General features: G+C 42.0%; 2 protein-coding genes across 4 annotated transcripts in view; one reads left to right on the top strand and one right to left on the bottom strand.

Moving 5' to 3' along the window:
• Window positions 1-8145: 8145 nt before the first annotated feature.
• Window positions 8146-14352, top strand: st8sia6 (ST8 alpha-N-acetyl-neuraminide alpha-2,8-sialyltransferase 6). Of its 3 annotated transcripts, none has more exons than XM_037477164.2 (7): window positions 8146-8538; window positions 9914-9988; window positions 10094-10168; window positions 11365-11509; window positions 12458-12570; window positions 13333-13425; window positions 13505-14352. In XM_037477164.2, the coding sequence occupies exons 1-7, from the start codon at window positions 8447-8449 to the stop codon at window positions 13980-13982; spliced, it is 1071 nt and encodes a 356-aa protein (XP_037333061.2). In that variant the 5' UTR covers window positions 8146-8446; the 3' UTR covers window positions 13983-14352. The 3 variants fall into 3 exon arrangements, with proteins under 3 accessions (XP_037333061.2, XP_037333059.2, XP_037333060.2); XM_037477162.2 differs by lacking the exon at window positions 8146-8538 and adding an exon at window positions 8768-9363; XM_037477163.2 differs by lacking the exon at window positions 8146-8538 and adding an exon at window positions 8771-9300.
• A 4929-nt stretch (window positions 14353-19281) lies between these two features.
• gjc1 (gap junction protein gamma 1) overlaps window positions 19282-24781 on the bottom strand; it is a 35262-nt gene continuing 29762 nt past the window's right edge. Inside the window, exon 2 of the mRNA XM_037476496.2 lies at window positions 19282-24338. Within this exon, the coding sequence (XP_037332393.1) occupies window positions 22830-24284 (1455 nt within the window). The 5' untranslated portion in view covers window positions 24285-24338 and the 3' untranslated portion in view covers window positions 19282-22829. The remainder of the gene's footprint in view (window positions 24339-24781) is intronic.

Raw genomic sequence — 24781 nt, 5'->3', positions numbered from 1 at the left:
TCATGACAATTTAAGCAGCTAAACCCTCCTATAGGCTCTCTCCATAGGTTTGTTTGGTGTGTTAGCTCCTGAACATAATACCGGACCTGTAATGAGCTTAAACACATATGATTCAAACCGTATTAACAGGATTGATTCATTAGAATGTATGTTTTATATCCCAGACGACATGAATGCTTCACGAAACAGTAAAATTATTTTTAGTAATACCTTGGTAAACATAATTGCACTAATGGTTGATTTGGTTAATTCTCTTGAGAGCTCACCTCTGGTAAAATAACCTCTGTAATGAATAGCTGCTTCTCACCTAAAGTTTCAGGCACCGACAATATAGACGCTGGATAATCTGCTCTGTCTGGGGAAACAAGTAAATAAGAAATGCGTCAAAATAAGCATTTTATATACCTTCATAAAGTACATTTCAAGGTAACATAACTTTTTGTGTACAAATCTGTCTAAACGAGGACTCTTCCCTTCATCTCACTGAATAAAGTGAATTTACGAATGAGAAAATTATATATGATTCAACACATTTATTTTAAAACAGAAAAAAATATTTGAATTCACATGATTTCAAGACAAGAGTAACTACGCCAGCAGACTGAAATGGTGTGAAATAACATGTTTGCGAACAAATTGCATTGAAGTTAAAAAGAAATCTTTCCCTGTGGTGATATTACGTGTTTTAAAAGCCTACTGTATGTGTTTTTGTTTACAACTCTCAAACCATACAAAATAATCCTCAAACCTTTAACTTACAGCTGATCCCGATTGGTTTCATTTCCTGCTTGTTATCCTCCGATCTGGACACACAGTGAAGACTCCAACCTCACATGTTTAAGGTGATTGTTGGAGCCATAATGCAGATTTTGGTGATTTTGTTTATCTTGAGGGAAACCCCCCGGGTGAACTGCGACATGCAGTTTCCACATATGAACACAGGGTGGAGTTTTTGTTCTTACCGTAAGAAATGCAAATGTAAGTGCCAGCTACCGAGAACAGGTGTTGATGGGAAGCAGACAGTTTTGGACCGTGTCGCAGGTGTCAACGTGTCATGCAACGAGGTGGTGTCTTATTTGAGGGGCCGTTTCGGACTTTTGACTATTGAGACACGACCGCACTCACTAATGAAATGCTTTCACACACACACACTACCGAGACACTCACACATGCATACTCTGGTAACCTATGCACGCGCATATATAAAAACACACGTACATATGAGAAACGCACACGCGTACATGTATACATCTGTGTCATATACACACACATGCAAAATGCTTACATGCATATAAGTGAAACATTTATATGTATCTGAAACACTCATGCATGCACATATGAAAAGGTTGTACATATGATGTTGATCACTAATACATTTTTAACTGAATCTCTTGCATATGATTACAAAGATTAAGTCCCAAATGGCCCCTTATAGTCTTATGCTGTGGGGAGCCTCTAACCAACCGATGTGATGTATTGCAAGCAATATGTTGTAGAATATCTGTGTAATATGTATAATGTGAAGGCCACTCTTGTCTGTTACAGGCATGGCCGGATGTGTAATGTGGATGTGTTATTTCTGCTTATTGATAGTACTTGCTTTTAATCTTTTCGTTTCTCTTTAACCAAGTCTCCTGCACTTTGACCTACGTATGTTGCTTTGAATCTTGTGACTTTCTCTGCGGTGGCACCAATAAAGGATTATCTTAACTCTTATCTTATTTTACCTTTGTATTACTTTACATTATGATGAGCTAATAGTTTCTGTCTCTGTAACCAAAGGGTGGTTCCTCAGTGAGGAGGTGTTAGGAGATCTGCAATAATACATTAAACACGACACACAGATAATCAAAAACATGCAAACAATAAAAATGGAAGTAAAAGCATGCAGATACAAAGATTACTGTATAATTAAAACAAAGTGGTGTCTGAAACATGTGATCTCCTAGGCAGTTCACATTTTTTCTCGTCTTATGAAGTGAATATGGAGATGATTAGAGAAGAATATAGATCATTGGCCATTATTATATAGACATTTTAATAGATTAACACAATGCACTACATGTTCCTTCCACAATAGTGGTTTTAAAGATTTACACATAGTGTGTGTGCGTGTGTTGTGTGTTCCGGTGTCATTAGTGCTTATGAGACATGCAGGCTGGTAGTAGTTCAATCATGCACGAGGGTACCAGGCCTCGTGTTAAGCAGCTCTGGATTGCACCAGGATCCGCTGTTCCTCAACCACGTGACCACCTGGTCCCACCCTCTCCATCACACTTCCCTACACAGGCATGGCAAATGAGGTGCAAGGGGACAATATGAGGGCCCACAGCTGGAGAAAGCTGACAACAATGACTTCATGAGGTGTACGCAGGCATCATTGAATCGGGTTAACGCGTGGAAAACGTAAGCAACATACAGATATGCCCCTCTCGAGCTGTTAGCTACATTCAGCTGCCTGTAAAAGATAAGGAAGGATAAATCATCTCAATGTGCATCCTGGTGACGTTAGACAATTGGTGATCATCGAGGGTCTTTTTACAGAAAGCCAAGTAAGTAATGATATTGTTTTTTTCCCCCACTATGGTAAATTGGATTTAGTTTTTGTCATTTAGGTTTTTTTTCCACTGTGTTCTAGGTGTTTGCAGAGTTTAACAGAATAAACCTGCTGAACGACTTTTTTGATGCATCACACTTTCTCGAATTCTTCATGTCCAAGAAAGGAGGTGTTGGAGAGACTCGTGCAGCAAATTGATTCACGGGTAAGTCTGTACTGTCCAAACTTACTGGTGACACTTTTCACATTGACAAACGATATTTGTATCGTCAGATTTGAATGTTGCATTCACTTCTGGAAATCGGATGGCACAGCATTGCGCAAACCGCGTGCTCCCGGGGGCCTCTCTGTTCTACTTGGTGATGACCCCAGAAACTTCTACCACACATGCTTTATAAGTTCTTATAGATCAACTGAAGTCCAAGCGGACCTTTGTTCCAGGTCTGGTCATCGGTGAAGACGTAACCCTCCCTCCAAATCAACTCCACCTTGACGCAGCGTCGACTGCCATCATCGCTGAGGGAGGTGTTGTCATGGATGATCTCCCAAACCTACCTCAAGCACTTTGCCTCTATGATATGCCTTACACTTGGACTACCCCAAGGACATTAAAAATACTTTTAACTTCATTCAAAAAGTGATGCTTGGCTTGGGACAGGACAAACTCACACTTAAACCCTTAGATATCTCCTGTTGAGCTGAACGTTCGGATCTCACTTGTTGATCACAATAGTTTGTTACTTTTCTTGTTCTGTGGGCTAAATTAAGGGACTTGTTTCAAATGTTCATCAGTACGTTGCATCTTGAACTGTCGGTGTATGTTTAAAATACAAGTGTGAGATCGATTTCCTGTCATTTAACTTTTCACGGCTTGCTGTTGGTGTTACTGTAATGTAGGCAAAAAATACTCCATTGTTCACAAAATTCCTTTTTTTTTTTTAAATCTCAAAATCTGTGCTACACTGAGACTCCTCCTATACTGCTACCTCAAGTTTGTCTTGCTTCCAAGTAACTAAAACTGGTTTTGGAACCAGGACCAGTGCTGTTAAGGAAGTAAGAAAAAACATAAGCATATCATATAATTGAACTTTGTTTTCTACTTTGATTCATTATGTATAACTAATTGGGATTTCATAAAGAGAGTATTTCTTGTTTTTCATTATTGTATATAGGATGTTTAGAGCACTCAAATTACACAAGTAATGTGAACTTGGTTGCTTTAAGGCAATCGGTTTTCATGGTTTTATCAAGCAAATAACCGCTGTTCAAGTAGATTATACTGATATATTTTATGTAACATGTAAAACATGTAACGTTAGTTGATCAAACTTAAATGCCTTGTACACTACACTACACAATTACACTCTTATCCACCAGTGTGATAACGATTTCAATATGACTCACCCGTACGGAGTTAAAGAGGATTCCCACGGGAACGCAAGGGCTGCACAACACGGAGAAATCTCCTGTGTTACAAGGTTAGGAATGTCAGCTTGAAAAATCCCTTCTTTGGCTCTAATGTGGTTAAATAGCTTGTGAAATGTCTGTAGGAGGCTAATGGCTGACTGTTGTGCGTGGTGGGCATCGGTCTGGTCTGTGAAGAGGGGAAAGGAGATGAGAGGTCTGGACTTCCTGTTATTATCCTGGAACTGATATGCTGCAGAAACATGATTTCTTCCGCTTTCCTCTCCACATTCTTGCAATTGTTATGATGCATAAAACGCCTCAGATATCGACTGTCTGATCAGGATACAAGTCACATGCTGTGGACCTGTAGATGTGTATTCATAAAAAAAAGGGTTCTTCCATAAGGAAATGCAAATCCATAACTGCAACATTGTATTTGCAGTTACAATCAACATGGACGTCAGAAGATTTGCTAAACCCGGATGGTACCTTGGACATTTTGTGTATTTAACAGGAAACATTTGCATTCATGCCAATTGCTGTCACAACATGGCCCTGAACCCGAAAGCACGACTCCTCAGACAATGTTGAAAAAAGATCAAAAGTCAATTAACAGCAAATGCCGCTCGAAGATGAGGAAGAACAAAAAAGGATGTAGAAAATAAACACTAGGCTGAAAACGTAATCAAAATAGAAAGCGAGCCTGAACGAGAGAGGTGGTAAAGCCTTGACGATGGACAGTGGTACACTGTGCCTTTGACTTGGGACAAGACGAACTGGCCCAGGACAAAGGGAGATACACACACGGGGTAAGGGCAGAGGTGGAAACAATCGGAGGCAGGGTCAGACTATCAGACCGGCACAAAGCGGGAAGGAGCATGTTGCCTGAAACGAGAGGAAGGTTCATTTTCACAATAAAACCGGAAAGACCGAGACACATGGACTGCGAATAATAACTTCCTGTTTTAATTCTTTTAACCACTTTACGCCCTGCCTTTGTTTAGTCTCCACATTCTTTTTCAGCTTACCATCACCTCACCTGTATTTAAGCCCCAATCACCCACTCATCCTTGTCAGGTAGTCTATCGTCCTACCCCCAGTTTGTGTGTTTCAAGCCAGTGTGCCTCGGGTTGGTTTTTGATCTTCCTGCTCTACTTTTTGGGTCGCTTTGTAAAGTCGACTTTTTCGCCAGTGAAGATCCCAAACCTGGAAAGAAGTATTTTGTCGTTTTTATTCCCCTTCCACATGTGGTGGAGTTAGGAACGCAGCCTTTCGGCTCGCTCCTCCCCAACCAAACGGCCAATTAGTGGCGGGCCTTAAAAAGCCCCCGCTGTCATGGCCTCAGTGCCCTTTGATCTTGTGCTGGACAGGTATTTTTGCTGTGTTGGTGTTAAATTGTATGTCCTGAATTCTGTATACACGAAGCTCCCCCCCCCCTTTGGCCTTGTGCTGGACAGAGAGAACCTGCTGCTGTTTTGCCACTTTATATTTTGTAATCTTGTGTTTTCTTCGGTTTAATTTCTACTGTTTTCCTCAGTTGTTTTGTTTGTTGTGTTCAGCCTGCCTAGTTCTTATAATTTTAATCCCGTTTTAGCGATTTGCACTTAAATTGGTAATATTTTCTCTAATAAAACCCTTTTTGAATTACAACGAACCAGCGTCTCTGCCTAATCCACATTCATTTATTTTGCGTGCCTTGGGTATCTAAAGCTGTATTTCTTGAGGTGTATGTCTTCAGGTGGCATTGTCGGTTCTTCCCCTAAAACCACGTCACACACCTATGTACAAAATAAGATTGTTAACTGAAGTGTTATCTCGAACATGGCATGTGGACAATCCTGTTGATAAAGAAGCGCTGTTACTTCACGGGGTGTTAACCGCCGTTATCTGGAAATGACTTGTTTGAACAATCATATATGTACATAACCTCACCCGTCCTCCTTTAACTAACGTCACCCGTCGTGAACATGCACTCACATCCGAGCACATTCGTTGTGTAGCATTAAGTGTATTTGCAAACTGCAGTTTCCTTTACAACATCGGTATTGCGGAGAATATCAGTAACGCTCCTGAGTGCAGAGCCGTGAGAAAAGTGCGCCTCGATCTGAAACGTCTTCTTAAGCTTTGTTCCCAGGACACAAACCAGTGAGAGCCATTAAACAGGATTTCCACAGGATGCACCTGAATAAAACACATTATAGGTTTAATACCATTGTTCCAGTTTTTACCAGCAATATTGTAATTAAATATGAGCATGGTGCGTATTTCAAGCCTGTGTGTAGTGCATTCTAACAGAGTGTAAAATGTAATTTTACTACCAGGAATTAGTCAAATCGATTAGGATTGTGTGTACGTTAAATAGTAACTCACAGCAGCAGTCGCCGTACGCCTGCATTAATATTTCCAGCTCAACAGGGGTGATGTGTGCCCACCGATTGTTTGTGGTTGTTGAGGCAACCTACTCAGAGTTGATTGAACCAACTCTAAACAGCTGTTCTGAAACCCAAAACCCAAACTCTGGAAACAAAAAGTTTGTTAAACCGCCTACTTGAAACGGAGCCCTGGTTGCTCTTTATTGATTGCTCATTCTGTCTGCTCGGCAGCCCATACACACGTTTTCTACAAACCCTGATGTTTGCCAAAATAAAAACTTTACAAGAGCTTTATTGTTTGGGATTTTTGTGGAAGGGGGAAGGGGTTTCAGGTTTTTCACGTTTCAGGTTCACAGCCCAGCTTACCCAGCACATTAAGGCACTGCTACTTTGTTGCATTGTGCCCGCTGGGATTTTTTTTTTTTTCGTGGCAACTCAAAAACCCGACATAGTCACCTTGTGAATTGTGTTGCCCCATCCATCGCACCTCTGAATGGGAGCAAAATGAACTCCCCATCTCTTCCTGCCTCTTTAATCCAACTCCCTCTTTTGCTTCTCTCCTTTCCGCCGGCTCATAGTTACCTTGTTGTTACAGCCGGCATGTGTATGAAGGTAGATTTGTTCCTTTATCGTGCAAACAAACAAAAAAACTTCTTACATCGCAATCAAAAGGTTTGTAAGTAAAAAATATATAAACTGAAGAAAAAAAAAGAGTTTTTGGCAATTTGAACTCTAAGATGCTGTTTATATCGTCCCAATCATGTCAGTGTTAAATCAACGCTCAACGAAGCGTTTACAATTTAACTTGGAATAAGTGTTGAAAACAAATTTTCTCCGTGTTAAATACAAGCGACTTCCGTTGCATGTTAACCCATGGTTTTTACATTTTAGCCCCGGGGGGGCAATTTGAGGTCAGGTGACTTGCTCAGGGACACTTGTACATGGACATGGTGCAGGCAGGGTTCAAACCACCAACCTCGTGTTTCCTGACACACCCTCTCCAATCCACGTGCCACCGTACGAAGAGTCCCAAGGCCAAGAAGTGTGACACTGTACTGTTACATTTCAAACCTATCAAAGAGTTCATTCTTTAACTCATTGGTTTGGAACGTGTTTCCTGATACACACACACACACACACACACACACACACACACACATGTACATTTTGAGGAACACTAATGTCAGGTGTCATGGTGGTTAATACTGTTGCTTCACATCAAGAAGGTCCTGGTTGTGACTCCACCCAGATGCCTTCCTGTCTAGTCTGCATCCTCTTCCTGTGAATAGTGGTGTGAATGCGGGTGGTTGTTTGTCTCTGTATTATCGCTGTGATTCACACCAGTGACTCTGTACGAAGGAGAAGAAGAAATTTGAATGAAGTCAAAATACAGTTGATTTGTTCTCCCAGAAGAATGAACACCAATGAAAGTGATATCAACACTCTCCAGAGTTATTTTTGATCAACATTAGTGTTCTATTTTTACTCTACTTATTAGAATTTAACTCTGAAATTCAGTTCGCACGAGTTAATTTAACACCAATTTGGATTGGGACCAAATACACTCTGCAATAGTGTTAAACGTAACTCTTTAAGTCTTACTTTAACACTGCACAAAGTACTGCGTACGCAGGAAATACTGAACTAAAGGCCAATTCAGGCCACAGGGGCTTATGCGATGTGGGCGGAGGACTCCGGGAGGGAGGGAGCTACGGCTCAATGTAGCAGGAGCCAAGTCGAAAAGTGTGTTTTTCTAATAATGATCACAATTGAATCTGAAAGTTCAAGTGTCTTAAACATTGGCAAAAAAAAAAAATGCCAACACCGTGGTGTTGGTCTTGAACAAACGATAAGGTCTCACTCACCCAAGGAAACACAGGAGGAAGGTTGTGAGGAGGCGCCGGTGAAGTAGAAGAAAACTCGAGCGAAGAGGCAAAATATTGCGAGAGAGAGAGAGAGAGCGAGAGAGAGCGAGAGAGAGAGATTGGGTGTTAAGCTGTGGGGAGGAAATCTTAAACAGAGGTAGGAGGACAGAAAGCAGATGACGAGTGTTGATCAAGCAGAAAGTAGGAAGGTGAGGGGCTGCGGGTGAAGTTAGCAGGAGGTGAGAATGAGGTTGAAGTCACTTTTCTTTTGGGGGTTAACGTTCTTCCTTTTGTTGAGCGTGCTGACAACACTCATCTGGTACATGTTCTACTACAAGTAAGTTTGCGTTTGGCTTTTTTTCCGACCACACGGCACTTTCGTCATTCCTTTTGAAAGTGTAAGTGGCTGTTGGAGGTGCGAAAGTGGAGATAAAATGCCCCGCGCACTGTTCGTGCACGCCCTACGTCTGTTTTACCGTTAAGTGAAGAAAAAACGGAAATGCTTCTTCTTTCGTTTTAAACCAAGAACGGAAAGGGAAGACGTGTTTTCCGTTCTTTTTGTCTCAATCCAAAAACGTAAAAACGAGCGAACGAAACGTAAATAACGAGTACATTTTGTTTTTTTGTAAAGTTCTTTGGGGTTTTTGCCTGTAAAAGTGGCGTAAAGTGCGACAGCTAAGCCGGAAAAACGAATATTTCACAGTAAAAGTTAAGAGTTGTCTGCGAGAAAGTCGTTCTTTCTGTGATGCGAGAATCTACCGGAGAAGCATTAGAAGAAAAGTTAATAAAAATGATAAAATAATTGTGTAGACCTATATGCATGTGACGTTGATGGGAGAGAACCGCAAGAACGCTCGTGCGTGTATTTTGAAGCATGCTGATTTATTGTGAAGGCCAGAACTAGGGTCCCGGATGTGTTGAAAGCATCGAAGGTGACTTCGGTGACCCCGAAACAAACGAATATCCCCGAAAAACTTTGTTTACAAGGACGAATGAGGTCCACCAAAGGGGGGCAGCGCCTGCGCAACGCCGACTCACCGTCCTCCTACCGACTCTGGGACAGGCCAGGGCTCACTTTTATACCTAAAACACTATCCAGGTCAAACAGTATGAAGTTAAGCTTTACTTTAACACCATTATATCATCTGAAACCGTTAACAAAGTAAGTTAAAAACGGCCTAAATGCACCTTTGATATTTCATCATTGAGTCCAATTGTGGCCAATAAGATTACGTAGGGTGACTGAATAGCGCCTGAAAGCTGTCCTCACTTTGTTGCGTGCTTAAAAACGCACAGGAAGGCAAATGTAGAATTAACTTTACCATCTAATACCTAATAATACGGATACAATTTTCAATAATTCACATTAACCATAGAATTTCATGGTGTATTTTTTCTTTTTTAAGTCTGAGGAGAATTTTAATTTGTGAAATATGTAAATACATTTTCTCAATATTATGGATATTATTATTATGGTCTGAATATAATTTATAAAAAACGTAGGCATGAATTTTATAAATTTAGTAAGTATGCTGGGAAGGGTACTAATTGATGAGTGCGGATGAGGACTTCGTGTTCACTGTATTTCAATATAACATTACAAGACATTAAAACGTGGAGAATGAAGATCACCTACATCTTAATGCTTCATTTCTATCCCTGAGATCAGCATTTTACTCTCCTGTCCCTTGTTTGTCTTGTTTGTGCCACAGAGATGTGAAAACTCGAAAGCTGCCTATTCCAAAGAAAAGACACCCTCCGCCTTCCGAACTTTGCAAAGGCTGCAGGTCAGAGCAAACACACTCACTAACATTGTTTTTAAGCCTTCATCATATCAAATGTCAGCGCAACACAGATTACAGTATGTGTGTGTGTGTTTGTGTCTGTCACAGGGAGGTTATCGACAAAGTAAGAGAGCGTTACAATAAAACCTGGATTAAGCAGTTCGAAGATTATCGAAAATTCAGGTAAGAGAAAAGGGCCCTTTCTCAATACCTGAGACGGCGAGAACGGACTGGCGTTCCCGCTACATGGTGACGTCACCACGTCAGCTGGTCTTGCTAATACGTTTTAATTTAGTTTTTGACTTTGAATATTTTACTATTAACAAGCTTTTGTCTCATTTTCATCAAAATTAGAAATGGTATATATAATATTGAGCACCATATATATAATCAGTCATAAAATAATTAGCTTTATCATTTTATGAGGAGGAGGTTGGATACAGTAACAAAAAATAAACTATTATACAAAAATAACTTCAGTCATAAAATTACATTACGTTACTTAAATAAAGTAGTATTTAAAAACTTCGACATGAAGTTGTGTTTATTTTCATCTGTCTTTGTTGCCTGTTGCTGAGGTGAAATGCATTCTGGGATATTTGGCTCTCACAAGAACAGAAGAGCCTGCTCCGATGCATGCCCGGTAAAATGGGCGGGGCGAGCCACATCCGGGTATTATGACCGTTCTCGGCCAGATGCGGACTTTAGAATTGGATCAGTACTCGGGCTGCGACTGATGACGTTTCACGGGTCCACGAGAACAAAAGTCCACACAAGAACGCATATTGAGAAAGGGCCAAGGACATTTTTTCAAACTTTTCATTATATACAGAATTTGTAACATGAGAATAAAGTTCGACAGAATTGCAAACGATTGTCTATGCAAGCTGGACCTGGGTCCATGGTCGCAGGATTTGTGCATTAAGCTCTGCTTAATGGGGCACATGAAACAATATTTGTCTCAGTTGGTTATTTAGGGGAGCTGTCAGAACAAAACCAAAGGATTAGGATTTTTCCTTATTCCTACAACCTCTGCTCTTATGCACAACATTTCACTGTTTGCTTTCTAGATGTAAAAAAAAATAGGTTATTATTCAAAATCCTGGAAGTAGAAGGGGAAATGTTGAATAAAGCAGAAGAACTCACAGACTGACGTCTACGACAAAGATAGCATGCCTTTGGATCATGTGAGTTATAGCAAAACAGAGACAGACTTCACCTGAGGGACCCAACACTGCTTTCACTCAGGGCCAAATTGAAATACTTATATTAAAGAAGAAACATTTTCTATTCAATGAGCTCTTACTGAATTTAGCACATTTGAATATTCCCTCAGAGTTTCCAGTATGTTATTTAACAAAGTCTCTGTGGTTCCACAGATCTGAGCTGAGCAAAAAGTGCCATGGTATCAACGATGCATTAATCACCCAGGCCAACACCCCGGTGGGAGCAAAGATTGTGTATGATGGGGAAAAGAAGCGCTCCCTCCAGGTGACCCCGGAGATTTTCAACACCTTCCCAAAGGTACGTTGTCTGGCATTTATGAATAACTACCTAAACATCAAAAGAAAAATACAAAAAATGACAGACAGTAAGGATAGATGCAGTCAAACAAATAATACAATGAGCGACAAAAAAGTCATGTGATACAAAGATGAGTTAAATAACGCATATTTGATGTATGTTGATGTGACATGTTTATCATCCCTCGTGAAGCAGGAGGGATGATATGCTTTTATCAGCATATGCAGGATATGCTTTTAGGGTGTGGCTGCATTGTGGCCGTTATCAGGTCTTTTTATTGTATGTGCCCAAACAATAACAAATGTGAAGTAGTATAATGATGTAATAGTATAATAAAGTGTAAGGAAATAAATGATTAATACACATGAGCCAGAAAAAGGTTTTCTGTTTTTTTCTTTCTTCATCAATACAGACTATTTGTCTTGTTTGATATTAATTATATATATATAATTTGATTATATCGACAAAAAATCGTTTTTAAAATGAAGCAGCATTAAAACCTAAAAACAAAACTAAAACTAAAAATACAGTAAGAATAGATACAATCATACACACTACACAATGAGCGGGAAGAATCCAGGTCAACACGTTTTTGTGTTTAACATCCGTCTTGGGTAGGTGCCAATCCAGAGACTGGAAATCATTTCCAGATGTTGGAGAGAAACACACCTAAGCTGGCCGGGAATGAGTGGAAATAACTAAATAAAGTAAATTAGAGAATGAACATGTAGGATTAATAACTTGGCCAAAGAGGCAGAATGTTAAATACAGGAGCCGCACTAAGCCCCACTTTGTGATGCGTTCAACGTCCGTCACAATGACCCGGTAAAGTGGAATTGGGATTCCTTTTTATGTTTAGTCTCCGGAAGCGACCATCACATCATTGTTTGACCACTGCATCCTAATTACTTATTAATAAATAATAATAATTCTGTTCATTAATTCCAGGAGCATCCATTCCCAAACAAAATATGGAGAACATGTGCTGTTGTTGGGAACGGTGGGATCCTGTCCAACAGCAGCTGTGGAAATATGATTGATTCAGCGGAGTTTGTTATAAGGTTAGAAAACAGTGTTCTTTTTGGCAGATATTTTTGATTTACTCTTATTCTTTAGACGAAAATGCATATTACTTTTAGTCACATTTAGTCATTTTAATCCTTAGTTTTAGACGAGGAAAACTAATTAGATTTTATTCTAGTTTTAGTCTGGTTTTAGTCACATTTAATAGCCATTTTAAACTCGTTTTCTTCCCTTCTCAGGCCCAGCGTTTTAGCGTTGCCATGCCTCTGAATGTCGCCATGTCCCTATATTATGATAGGATGGTGCCTTCAGTTTTAGTGACCTGCCGGTGGCGACAGATCATGTGACCTGTCGTTCATAGTCAGTGCGCTGGTGCTCTCTGTCCGCTGGCTTCGGTCGGTTATCAAAACGTTGGCCAAATGACCCGTTTCAGACTTCAGGAGCAAATACAGAACCCCTTCGTGTTCATTTCTAAAGACTCACATTAAGACATGCATGATTTTATTTAAGACGCTGCTGCACAATGAAGTTAGAATTTTTTTTTTACGGCAAACCCATGGTCATGAAGATACTCATTTGACACTCGGTGTCACTCAATTAGGGGGGAAAAAAGTACCGTTCCCTTCGTGAACCACCGTTAAAGAAAGGTAGAATGAATTTAGTCATAGTTTTAATTTTCAAAGATCCGTTTTCGTCACGTCTTAGTCAGAATTATTTATAATATATAACAGAATTAAACTCATCTCTTTGGAAATTACAAAAAAACCCCACTCCCAACATCTCCTTTGTTGCTTGTTCAGGTGTAACCTACCTCCCCTGGACCACGGCTATGAGAATGATGTAGGGATCAAGACTGACCTTGTGACAGCAAATCCAAGCATCCTCATTAACAAGTGAGTGAAAGGACGAATCTCTGCCCCTTAAAAGTCTCCCTGTTGTCACCGTGCGTCACGTCTGCGGTTCATTTTACAGGTACGGGTCTCTACAGGAGCGTCGGCGTCCGTTTGTGGAAAGTCTGCGTACCTACGGCAACTCTTTACTGCTCCTTCCCGCTTTCTCCTACGCCTTCAACACGCCTTTGTCCCTGCGGGTCGTGTACAGCATTGAGGACTTTAAAAGCCCCGCCCGGCCTGTCTTCTTCAACCCCGAGTACCTTGAGAATTTGGGCCTCTTCTGGCGCTCCAAAGGCCTAAAAGCACCAAGGGCCAGCACCGGCCTAATGATGGCGAGCTTGGCGCTGGAACATTGTACCGACGTGCATCTTTATGGGTTCTGGCCCTTTGGTAATCACCCCCAGGGACTCCATGCGCTGACTAACCACTACTACGATGACGTACAACCTAAAAGCGCAGTCCATGCCATGCCGGTTGAGTTTGAATTTTTGTTGCAGCTGCACAGTCAGGGCGTGCTCAGGCTTCACCTGGAAGATTGTGAACCAGGTTTCAAGTAGCTCCCAAACCCAACCGAAGGGCTGGAGAGAAGTGCTTTTATTAAAGCTGAACCGTTCATAATGTCTTTCATATCATTTTGAATGAATGGACAGACAGTTTTGCGGCTCGTGACATGTGTCCTACAAGGTGGATGCTCGGACTTGTAGTGAATGCTGAGTTGGCCGATGAGCAGCACTAAAAAAAGACCTCTTTTACGTAGCAAAAGAGACATTTGCACTAAAATCAAACAATTATAAGAATGTAAAAATAGAGCTTCAATGGATCTAAATCGTATTTATTAACAGGAGAAAAGATAATATATTTTAAAATCCCTTGTCCCTTGTTTGGGATCAAACTGAATGTATTTATTAGAAAATATATTTCCTGTTGGAATTACACGGTGGTGGCGGGTGGTGGTGGTGGGGGGGGGCGGCATGTGGGTGTTGATGTAAGGGTGCATATCAGTGAGAGCCAGGGTCATGGGGACGAGTTTGTGTGTGTGTGTTTGTGTGTGTGTGTGTGTGTGTGTGTGTGTGTGTGTGTGTGTGTGTGTGTGTGTGTGTGTGTGTGTGTGTGTGTGTGTGTGTGTGTGTGTGGATGCAAAGCAAATACTTTTTTGACCATGTCTCACCCTGACATGTCGCATGTTTTTATATGATGAAGCTGATTGTCGTGGCCATTTGTCCTTGAGATCATTAAACATTTGTGTCAAAGTGCCACTGGTGCACCACGGGTTTGTTTCTTTCACGTAGCAAAAGAGCGGATTGGCCAAGCAGGCTTTCCTTTAACAAACACACAAACATTACATCACTTGAATGCCTTTCCTACGCTGCTGTCCCATGCTGGTAAAATGTCTCACCCCGATGCATGCTGGTCCTCGGCTGTGGCTTTAATAACATTCAGGTACCAATAGTATTACCCAATTAATTAGACATCTATTTGACCCAAATTGTGTGTATATTTACATAAGAATGAAATGATCACAGTCAATTAAATTGACTACATAAACAGAAAAGGCCATTTTAATATATCATTGAATCAAACATACATAATTAAACAACACTATTTAAGAAGAAAATCAATAATCTTCAAAATAGCTTCCACAGAGGACATGTTCTGATGTAGAGCATTAGCAAATTCATGAATCCATTATATATATATATATATATATATATATATGCTGTCCATTGTCTTATTTTATTTTTTGTATATTGGATGCAGCAGCTGCACATTTTTATTTGGCATTGATGAATAGTTACTTCAACATCAAAACAAACAATAAAATAAAAGACAGAAACAACAGATGCAGTCATACAAATAATACAATGAGGGAGAAAGAAGCCAGGGTATACAAAGATGAGTTAAATAACGCCAACATACTGGATGTGACATGTTTACCATCCCTCATGAATCAGGATATGCTTTTAGGGTGTGGCTACATTGTGGCCGTTATCAGGTTCGTTTATTGTATGTTGACCATACAAAAGCCTATTTGTACAATGCGGCAGAAAACGATTTTCTCTTTTTTTCTTTCTTCATCAACACAGACTACAGTTATCTTTCTGTTAGCTGGTGCACTTTATCTTTGTTTTTATTTTTTATTTTATCTTTATTTCTTAACTTACTAACCCATAGCTTTAGCTTACTAACCCACAGCATATATTTTATTGTAGTTTTTATCGTATTGCTGCACTACGTTGTCTGTTGTTCATTATTGTACTGCTGTCATGCACCAACCGCCGAGTCAAATTCCATGTATGTCTGACACATGGCAATAAACGATTTCTGATTCCTGATTCCTGATTGATATTATCCTCAATTATATAAGAAGACAAAGACAGTAAGATTAGATGCAATCATACCCGTAATACAATGAGTGGCAAAGAAGCCACGTGATATAAAGATAAGTTAAGCAATGTCAACAGGTTCTTATGTCTAACATTCCAACAGTCTTGGGTAGGTGCCAATTCAGAAACAGATGGAAACCAATACGAGTTTCAGGTTACAAGAAATCAGTTCCAGACAGGCAGGGAAACATCTGGATGATTTTTTTTTACGGGGAAACAAAAGAGAACTATGCCACGAGATAACTCTCTGCCCCTGGATAGCTTCTTGACTTTCATTTAGTCCATAAAGCAGGAATATCTGAGTCACATGACCTACAATAGTTTGCGAAATGTGGGCCAAGATGCCAGTCATTCAGACTCAGGACATGTTGCCTTAAAATTCTCCCTCTCCTTTGACAGGAAGTTGCCCCCCTACTGGCTCCTTCTGGTCCTAGATGCAGCATCTGCCTTTCCTCCATTGATCTTCAGTTTGTGTGCATCTGTTTGACCCAATGCAATGAATAACGTAGTTGAGTTACTTTTTTCACTGGGGGATGAGGTTTGATAGGCCTCCAGAGGAGGACACTGTCACTGACTCTCAGTGAATCACCCGCGGCTCGTTGGGAGAGAGTGGCGTCAGCATCATCTAGACATGACTTCCGTCCTTAGTGACACCCCTGAAATCTAAAAACATACATACCCTCCTTACACCAAGCCCACTCTGAGTGGAGCAGAACATGTGGAGAGTGCGGGGCGGTTTTGTCTCAGGTGACATAACTAACGTCATTGCACACCATGCCCACTGAGTTTAAATTCTTGTTGCAGCTGCACAGTCGGTAGATGACCGCACCCGGGAACCAGTTTAGAATGTGTTTTTGTGATTTAACCTTTTCATAAACAGCACGATTTGCGCGAAAAAATGAAGCCAAAACCAACAGATACCAACGGAAAGGATATCGGCAGGATTTTTTTTTTATCATCCTAAGAATGTCATATTACAAGTAAAATTCCTAAACTATAAAAATATTTTTTTGGTGCATGCTCAGTCCAGCTTATCTGAAAAATGCTAAAATGCTTTTGTATTTTGTATTATATGTATGTTGTTGTCAGTATGAAAATCATACTGTCTGTACTGATTTTTTTATTCCTTATGATTTTTCTATGTTCTAGTTAGTAATAAATACTTAATCACAAAGCGAGTTCACGATACTTTTGATTTCTCACAACGACGAGGATGGGATGGATAGAAGGCCATGTAGTATAGGTGATTCCCCCCTGAAGGTGAGAAGCTGCCGTCCCGACGAGACCCGGATGGCCGATCCATCCATTTCAAGAAAAAAAACACGCAGTGAGATATCAAAATTATTTTAAGGCGGACAGAGTCATGACAAAAAAAGCCTGTCGAGATAAAAGCAGAAAAAGAACGTGTTATTCAAGGCAGACCGGGAAGCTTTCAAGGTGTGGAGGTATGAGTCGGAGAGAAGGGAGTGACAGAGGTTGGTAGCATCTAATTCATTAAGATCTTACAAAAAGTTCTGAAATTTGTGCCCGCTCTCACCCAAAAACACTTTATCCTTGTTTTTATGAGATCCTGAGGAGATTGGTGGCCACAGATCTGGACTCCCGCTCCCCCCCCCCCCCCCCCTCACTGCTGCTCCAGCCTACATAGAAACATGCAGATCATTCCTGGCACGCCTGACGTCAGCCTTTGATCTTCACCGTGGCCTTAACCGACCCCATCCAATGGGGGCACAGCCCCTAGTGCCATATGAAGACCATCTGAAAAAAATGTTTTATAAGCAGAATGAGACCTGAACTACAGATGGTGAGGAGATCGTGTGTAACCCGAAAAACGTGAACAAAAACGTGAACATTCCGAGTCCCTCAGAAAAGAGGACTGACTAAAAGGTTTTAAAAAGGCTCAGGTTGCGTGTCTACACACTTGCAGAGCCAACAATTTGCCCCACGCCACGTGAGGCGTGGAAGAGCTTGTGGCAGAGGCAGATCAAACCCGGACAGGGAGTTATGAACTTGAGTTATGATGTTACAATTGTGGAAAATAAGGACGTTGGCGCCTACAATGCACTGAGCAAAAGAGGATGAGACACACAATACGTCTGATTGAGGAAGGCAGCGGGAGGGCCGGACGCCAGAGACGGAACACCAGACCACAGAGGAGTTCACTCAGGAGAATTTGGCATTGTGTTTGAGCTCAACATCAGATGGCATTAAAAAACAAAAACAAACAAACAATAGAATTGAATAACAATTGCTCATGACCTTGCAAAAAATTGCACATACACACATTACTGCAGCTGAAGATTACATGCATGAACAGTTATTACGTTGTACATTCCATGCAAGCATAGGGCGAGATAGAAGGTATGAGGAAGTATGACATGACCAAATGTTGGAGATTATGGTTGAAGCATGTGTATTGTGTGTGCACACAGAGCAGTAGAGCTCGTCGAGGAACACACACACACACACACAACACACAAAGATTTGTATCCAATCGTAGCAGCAGATGAAGTTCCAGAGCTGTCACAAGTACCGCCTTCACTATGGGCTGCAGAGCACGATGTGCAGGATTTGCAAGCAGTGAATGCCGCCACCTATCAACAAGCACCAGAAGTGGCAAATCCACATACACAAAGGTTCCACCAGGCGCCACACATTTTTCTGTCATTAATATTAATGGGTTACCACGAAAGCCCAGGTGTATTCCACAGAGAAATTAGAGAGAACCTACACAATGTACAACTCCCTGCTGGGTCGGCCCTTTCGGACGATGTGGATGATATGACGATTTGCAGCCCATCAAAAGAGGCTTGTAAAATTGACCCACTAGCGCTACTTTAACATTCGGCAGAGAACGGACATAAGGCTAGCCTCCAAAAACTTTGCTCTCTCCCAAACGTATTGCGGCTATTCAACTGGTACCAAAACAAACAAATGATGAGTTTTTTTAGGAATGACTTTATACTGTAGACAGTGGAGAAGGCCATTTTAGCATCACGTGACATTGTGGGCTACTCTGACGTCCCACATGCTGTCTCCCATATCTTCCATGCCCAGAAGACTTCTCACCTCTCTGCTCAGAGATGACTCAGACATCATAGAGCACTGTTGGAACGGCCTAACATTAACTGTCAAACGCTGCAATGCCCTTAACCCAGCTACAGTTCTTCCAACTGCAGATGATGGAGAGCCTCATGATTGGATTGTGCCAAAGTCTTACCGCAGACATGCATTGCAAGGCCTGATCTATTGGAGGCAACCTCTTCCCAAAGCAGATCTTCGAGCTATTTGTAGACGGCTCCGCTTCCCGCTCACCCGAAACAGGGAGCGATCAGGAAACAGGAAAAGAGTGACTGATCGCTTTCCTTATGCTGATCCTTCCACACTTTAGTCTCTTGCAGGTGCACAGGAGCTTTACCCGTGGAAACAATCTGGTGCCGCTCTTGAGGTCGGGTTCTGGACAGTAGGCCTTGCGTGCCACGTGCCGTCTTCCACGTTTATGCTTAGTTGTCTCACGGAAGAGATCGCAACCTCTACATCTCAGAAGCCTTTTTATCCTTCTCAGCTGCTTGGCCAAAAAAAAGATGCAAAAACATGATTGAGTAAGCAATTCATTGCATTTTTTTATTTTTTTTGGAAAATAGGTCTTTTCACATGCACATTGTTTCATCCAATCATATGAAAAAGACTTTGCCATGGGATACCAGATTGGCATTTAAAGAAATGCACATTTTTCAAAAGGCATAGAAAAACACACAAATACACATATGCATGTATGAATCAGATTTTTTTAATGGTATAACCACTGGTTTTATTTCCACTTCCCACCCAGATGGGTGACCATTAAAAAACATGTAGGGAAACACTAGTCTTTCTTCTGAAGACATTCTTTTTTACATTGACAGACAGATGCTGAGGGTGAACATTGTGGTATCCCTGATAAATAGACCCACAAAAGACTTCTGATACAACCGCTTTGTAACGGGCTTTCACTTCTTATTCATTCAGCTGCCAAGTATCAAGCATAATTAAATGGCTGTAAGTTCCAACATGTGTCTTTAAAGGTATGCAAATGCATATTGTGAATGTAGAGCAAAACATGTCAAACTGTTTCATAATTTAATGCCGTGTCATTAATATATTTTTTTTCTACTACCATGCAAATGTTTGACTTATGCAATTATTCATGTAAGCAACATATTTTGGCTTAAAAAGCGAATCAATGCTACTTTCACAAAGAATGAACATTCCCAAAATATACCGACATAAACATATTGCTGCACAGCGGTCCAAACACATATTGGCGCCTCAATATAATTCAGACAGGGCACTTTCAACTGTGTTTGATTTCAGTGTTTGTTGGTGGCATGTTGGAGACGCACGGCTTCCAAAGCACAGTAACAATATGCAGAAAGGAATAAATTCTAATACATTATTTGTAAGAGCCATTTCGGTTCAACGGGTACACTTCTTTCTTTCTACCATATTCTCTTACTTTCTCAGTCAGCAAATAAAAAAAGAATCACATAAACTACGATAGTTCTTCAAGATGTGAGGCCGAGCTGCCAGTGATGCAGAAGCATATCAGCTTATGGCACCTCCGCAAAATTCCCCATCCTCCCTCTCTAGGGGCTCCCTCCTCTGACAGTAAGGGGCCCTTTACTGGCTCCTGCCGGCTCTGACTGCAAAGCACCAGCAGCTGCCTGTCCTCCGTTGTTCTTGAGTTTGTGTGCATGTCAAACGCAGTACATAACTTAGTTGAGAAGCTTTGTGAAGAATATAAATAGGTCTGATAGGCCTCCAGGGGAGGGCACTGTCACTGACTGGGAAACTCTCAGGGAATCACCCGCGGCTCATTGGGAGAGAGAGAGAGTGGCGTCGGTGGGGACAGTGTCGATCGCTGCTGAAGTACTTCTGGTGATGTATGACCGTATGCTGGAAGCCGGGCTTGTTGGTCAGGGCCCACTCTGATGGACTCTTTCTGCTCAAGCAGCCTGTTGTGTTCTTCACGGTGTTTGTGTGACAGAAGCCACGAGTCCAGCCGCACATGAACGACGGTCCAGTGAGTTCACTGTTTGCCGGAAAAGACAACATTAGTCCTGGATTTAGGATTTGCTCCCCCTCTTAATTTTGTCCGTGAAAGCCACTGTGGGCAAAGCTTGGAATGGTTTGAATAATTTGGCACTTCATGTCCTCTTGTTTGTGGCCGTGCACAAATGGCTGTTCAGCAGATCTCAGAACAATGTTGAAAAAGCAGTAACACTTAAAAAAAACATGGTCAGAGATTTGCCACATAGATTAGATACCAACACTCTAACACACAGGGAAAAGTCTGGCTTTTTTTCATTTCTTAATTATTAAATAAGTCACCATAGCCGACATGTTACAAAAATATACTATGTCATATTTCACATTTTTTACAACTGGAAGGCAATTTAAAACACAATAACCATACATATTCATACACCAAATCATTTATAAAAAATCTCTTTTTCTTTATTTTACAAAAAAGGTTCTTTAAAAAAATTGTTTTATCATAAAAACTGGCTCGAACAGAGAAATTGACTCCATTTTGGAGTTTGCCATTTTGAATCATGTTCCAAAACACTTACTGTAATACAAAAAAAACTAATTACAAAATGGTTGGTTGGCATTTTTCCACATTTGGAGTAGAATGGCCACAAACCACCAGGTTCCAGGGCAGCCTGGCATAAAATCTTGGCACTGACACTTGCATCACACAAACAGTGTTTGGTCTCACAAAGTATAGTAATGGCTTCAAATCTTCTCCATTACGACATGGTTATATTGCAGCATCAAACGGTGAAGTTGCTGCACTAAGAAGACTGACACAGGTTAGTCAATAAAAAAAGGGAACACTAAAGCTGGTTAAGTTCTTGCTGGATCCAGGAAGCGTTTTCATATGGCGTCTACTACCCAACGAAGGAGGCCCCATTGTCTAAGAAGTTACCACTAGGGGGCAGTCAACTACAAGGCAGACGGGAAATCAGTGGATCGCAGAGCAACCTTGGTCAATAGCTGTGAAGAGCCAGAGCAAGAAACTGAAAAGTTTAAGAGTAAGGTATAAAAACTGGATTGCTTATGCACCTTTTTAAAAAGAACACTTTTTTTCTCAAGACATTTCAGATGTACAGGGTGAAATAGCCACCTGCTGTACCAATCGGTTTCTGAGAACCAGTTGTTGTAACACAGTCAAAAGAAAAACAGGAAAAACGCAGGATACTTCAAACACACTGTCAAATGTCAAGTCACAACAACATAACATTGGAAACTCTACATTGGAGAGAAAGCAGACAGAGAACATCAGTGACAGGACACGGCCTTTAGGGAGGTGATGATCTCATTGTATCCTACATGTAAAGTCACCCCCCAAGGCCCTGATGCTGAATGATGTTTCATTTTGTTTGCGTGTACATTGTTTTTGGCGTTGAGAACACCATTACAGTATGGAGTCAAAGCTTTAGTTCTCTAGAACGTACGGATGTCATGGCATCCCTTTGCCTTCCAATTATGACGATACTTCATTTTGATGTCCGAAGATTTGGGATGCAAATGTGTTAACGAAGAGACGGCGTCTATGCGGAGGAGCGGCCAGAAAATGAGTTAAGCCAAATCTGGGATCAATCGGATTAGCAACGGAACTCATTATTGTTCAGTAATTTTTTCAAAGTTCAAATCCCTAAGAGAGGATGAACGAGAAGACAACAGAGGTCAACAACCTGCTCCAGGACATGAGGAGAACGAGACAACTAAACGACAGACTGTAGCTTACAGTTTGTGTAGGTGTGATGTTTCAAGTTAAACAGTGAAAGCCCAGACAACTACTTGTCAGCTGCGATATCTGTTTTTACACACCGTGGTACACAAAAACACATCTTCTCCAGCTTGCAAGATTCTTTAAGGCATAACGGTATTTAAATATCCAAGGAAGATCGCATACCCCTCGTCTTTCAGTCTGCAATGTATAGATGGTTTCAATGCATGCCACTGTTTCTGGAGTTAAATCCACACGGAGGGCTTACCCTCTCCTGACTTACTGCTGCTGCTGTTGCTGCTACTGCCTCCTCCACTGCTGCCTCCTTTACCGTGTTTGAATCTATGCTTGCGCTCTTTCTGAGGCTGTGGCTGAGGTTGGGCCTGGACGATGTTGCTTTGGGGCTTGTCGTCCCGGTTGTCCCCGAGCTGTTCCTCGGCTCGGTGTTGCTGACTGTAGGCCTGGATGGCCGCCTCCAGCTGCTCGTGAGCTTGCTGGATCATGTCTTTGTTCAAAGCTACCCGGGCCTCCCCACCGGTGGGGAAGTTATCCTCATTGCTACCAAATTGCTGCTGCTCCTCTTGGGCAATGTTTTCTCGGTTCTGCTTGCACGCCATCTTTGCGTTGCTAAGGTCTGTGTACGGCATCTGCTCCGGCTTTACCACAATGTTGTAGCCAGGTGGAGCAGACGGGGTGTTCCATGAGAAGGGGTAACCGACATAGTCCGCTGCTCCATCTCCACCCACCCCTCCCTCGGAGCCTGCCTCAGGCCCTGCCCCCCCTACAGACCCCTCCACACCTCCACTGGCGCCCAGCAATCCCAACTGGTACTCATCTTCCTGAGGTGGGCGGCGGCGGCGGCGCAGAATGTCACAAATGGTGCCGATACCCAGGTGGAGCATCTCCCAAACGTTGAGCGTGAGGCAAAGGACGGTGACCCCATACATGATGCGCAGGAAGATGGTCTTCTCCGTGGGACGCGACACAAAGCAGTCGACGCTGTGGGGACAAGGTTTCCTCGAGCACACAAAAACGGGCATCACACGAAACCCATACAGCAAATACTGGCCTGCAAGGAAGCCTGCTTCAAGCAGCGTGCGGGTCACCAGTTGCAAAACGTAGACCCTCATCAGCCCCTCGTCCCTGATGCGCTTGCGCCCGTCATGCCTGATTTTGGGTCTGGGTGCGGGTTGCAACGGATCCCGCGGCCTTTTTGGGGGCTCGATTTCTGGCACTTCATAGATCATAGGGTCATCCTCTTGGTCGTCCTCAGTCTCCTCAATGCCCCGGTGCTGCCGCGCTCCAAAGCAGATTTTCCTGGGCTTCCTGTGCGTGTAGCCTCCTCCACCTCCTGTTCTAACGGCGGAAGATCCACCCCCTCCTTTGGCTTCATCTATTCGTGCGATCTTGTTGACAGCGTAGCCCATGTACATGAGGGAAGGCATCGCCACTAAGATGATCTGGAAGACCCAAAAGCGAACGTGTGATAGAGGCGCAAAGCCGTCGTAGCAGACATTCTCGCAGCCCGGCTGGCCCGAGTTGCAGACGAACTTGCTCTGCTCGTCGTAGTAGATCGACTCTCCGCCAACAGCAGTGAGAACGATGCGGAAGACGATGAGCACGGTGAGCCACAGCTTCCCCACGAAGGTGGAGTGGTTGTGGATCTCCTCCAGCAGCCGCGTGAGGAAGCTCCAGCTCATTATGTCGCTGGACAGTGGGGCAGACAGTGTCCCTCTCTCAACTGTTCACAGACTCTGGAGGAAGTAGAGCGGGAGGAAAGGGGGAGGATAGGGATAAAAGTAGACAGCATGAGTTCGCCATAAATGCAAATTTCATGAATTTATCAAACTAAGTATAGCATTTTTTCTTGACTTTTATTTCTATAGAAGTAACATTCTGCAAAGTCTCTAGCACAATTGGAAAGGCGGTGACACAAATATAGCATTTTTAATAGCAAGTTCTGCTCTTCTTGTGGCACGAAACGCACACTCACTGAATTTGGAGCTCAGTGAGGTCGCTGTCAAGTTCGGGCTTTTTAAGGAATTAGAAGACCAAACAAGGAGGAAAGAGGATATCCGTATTAAAAAATATCATCAAGCAGCATTGAGAAGGAGAGGAAATAATCCAAATAGGAAATTTGCTATCGCCAAGTACACACTCACTTTATTTAACAGCCATCTCTTTTTGAAGAATAAAT

Source organism: Pungitius pungitius, chromosome 12 (genome assembly GCF_949316345.1).
Source record: "Pungitius pungitius chromosome 12, fPunPun2.1, whole genome shotgun sequence".
In the NCBI taxonomy this organism is placed as follows: Eukaryota; Metazoa; Chordata; class Actinopteri; order Perciformes; family Gasterosteidae; genus Pungitius; species Pungitius pungitius.
Note: the sequence above shows the minus strand (reverse complement) of the source record. Positions and strands in the feature narration are given on the sequence as shown.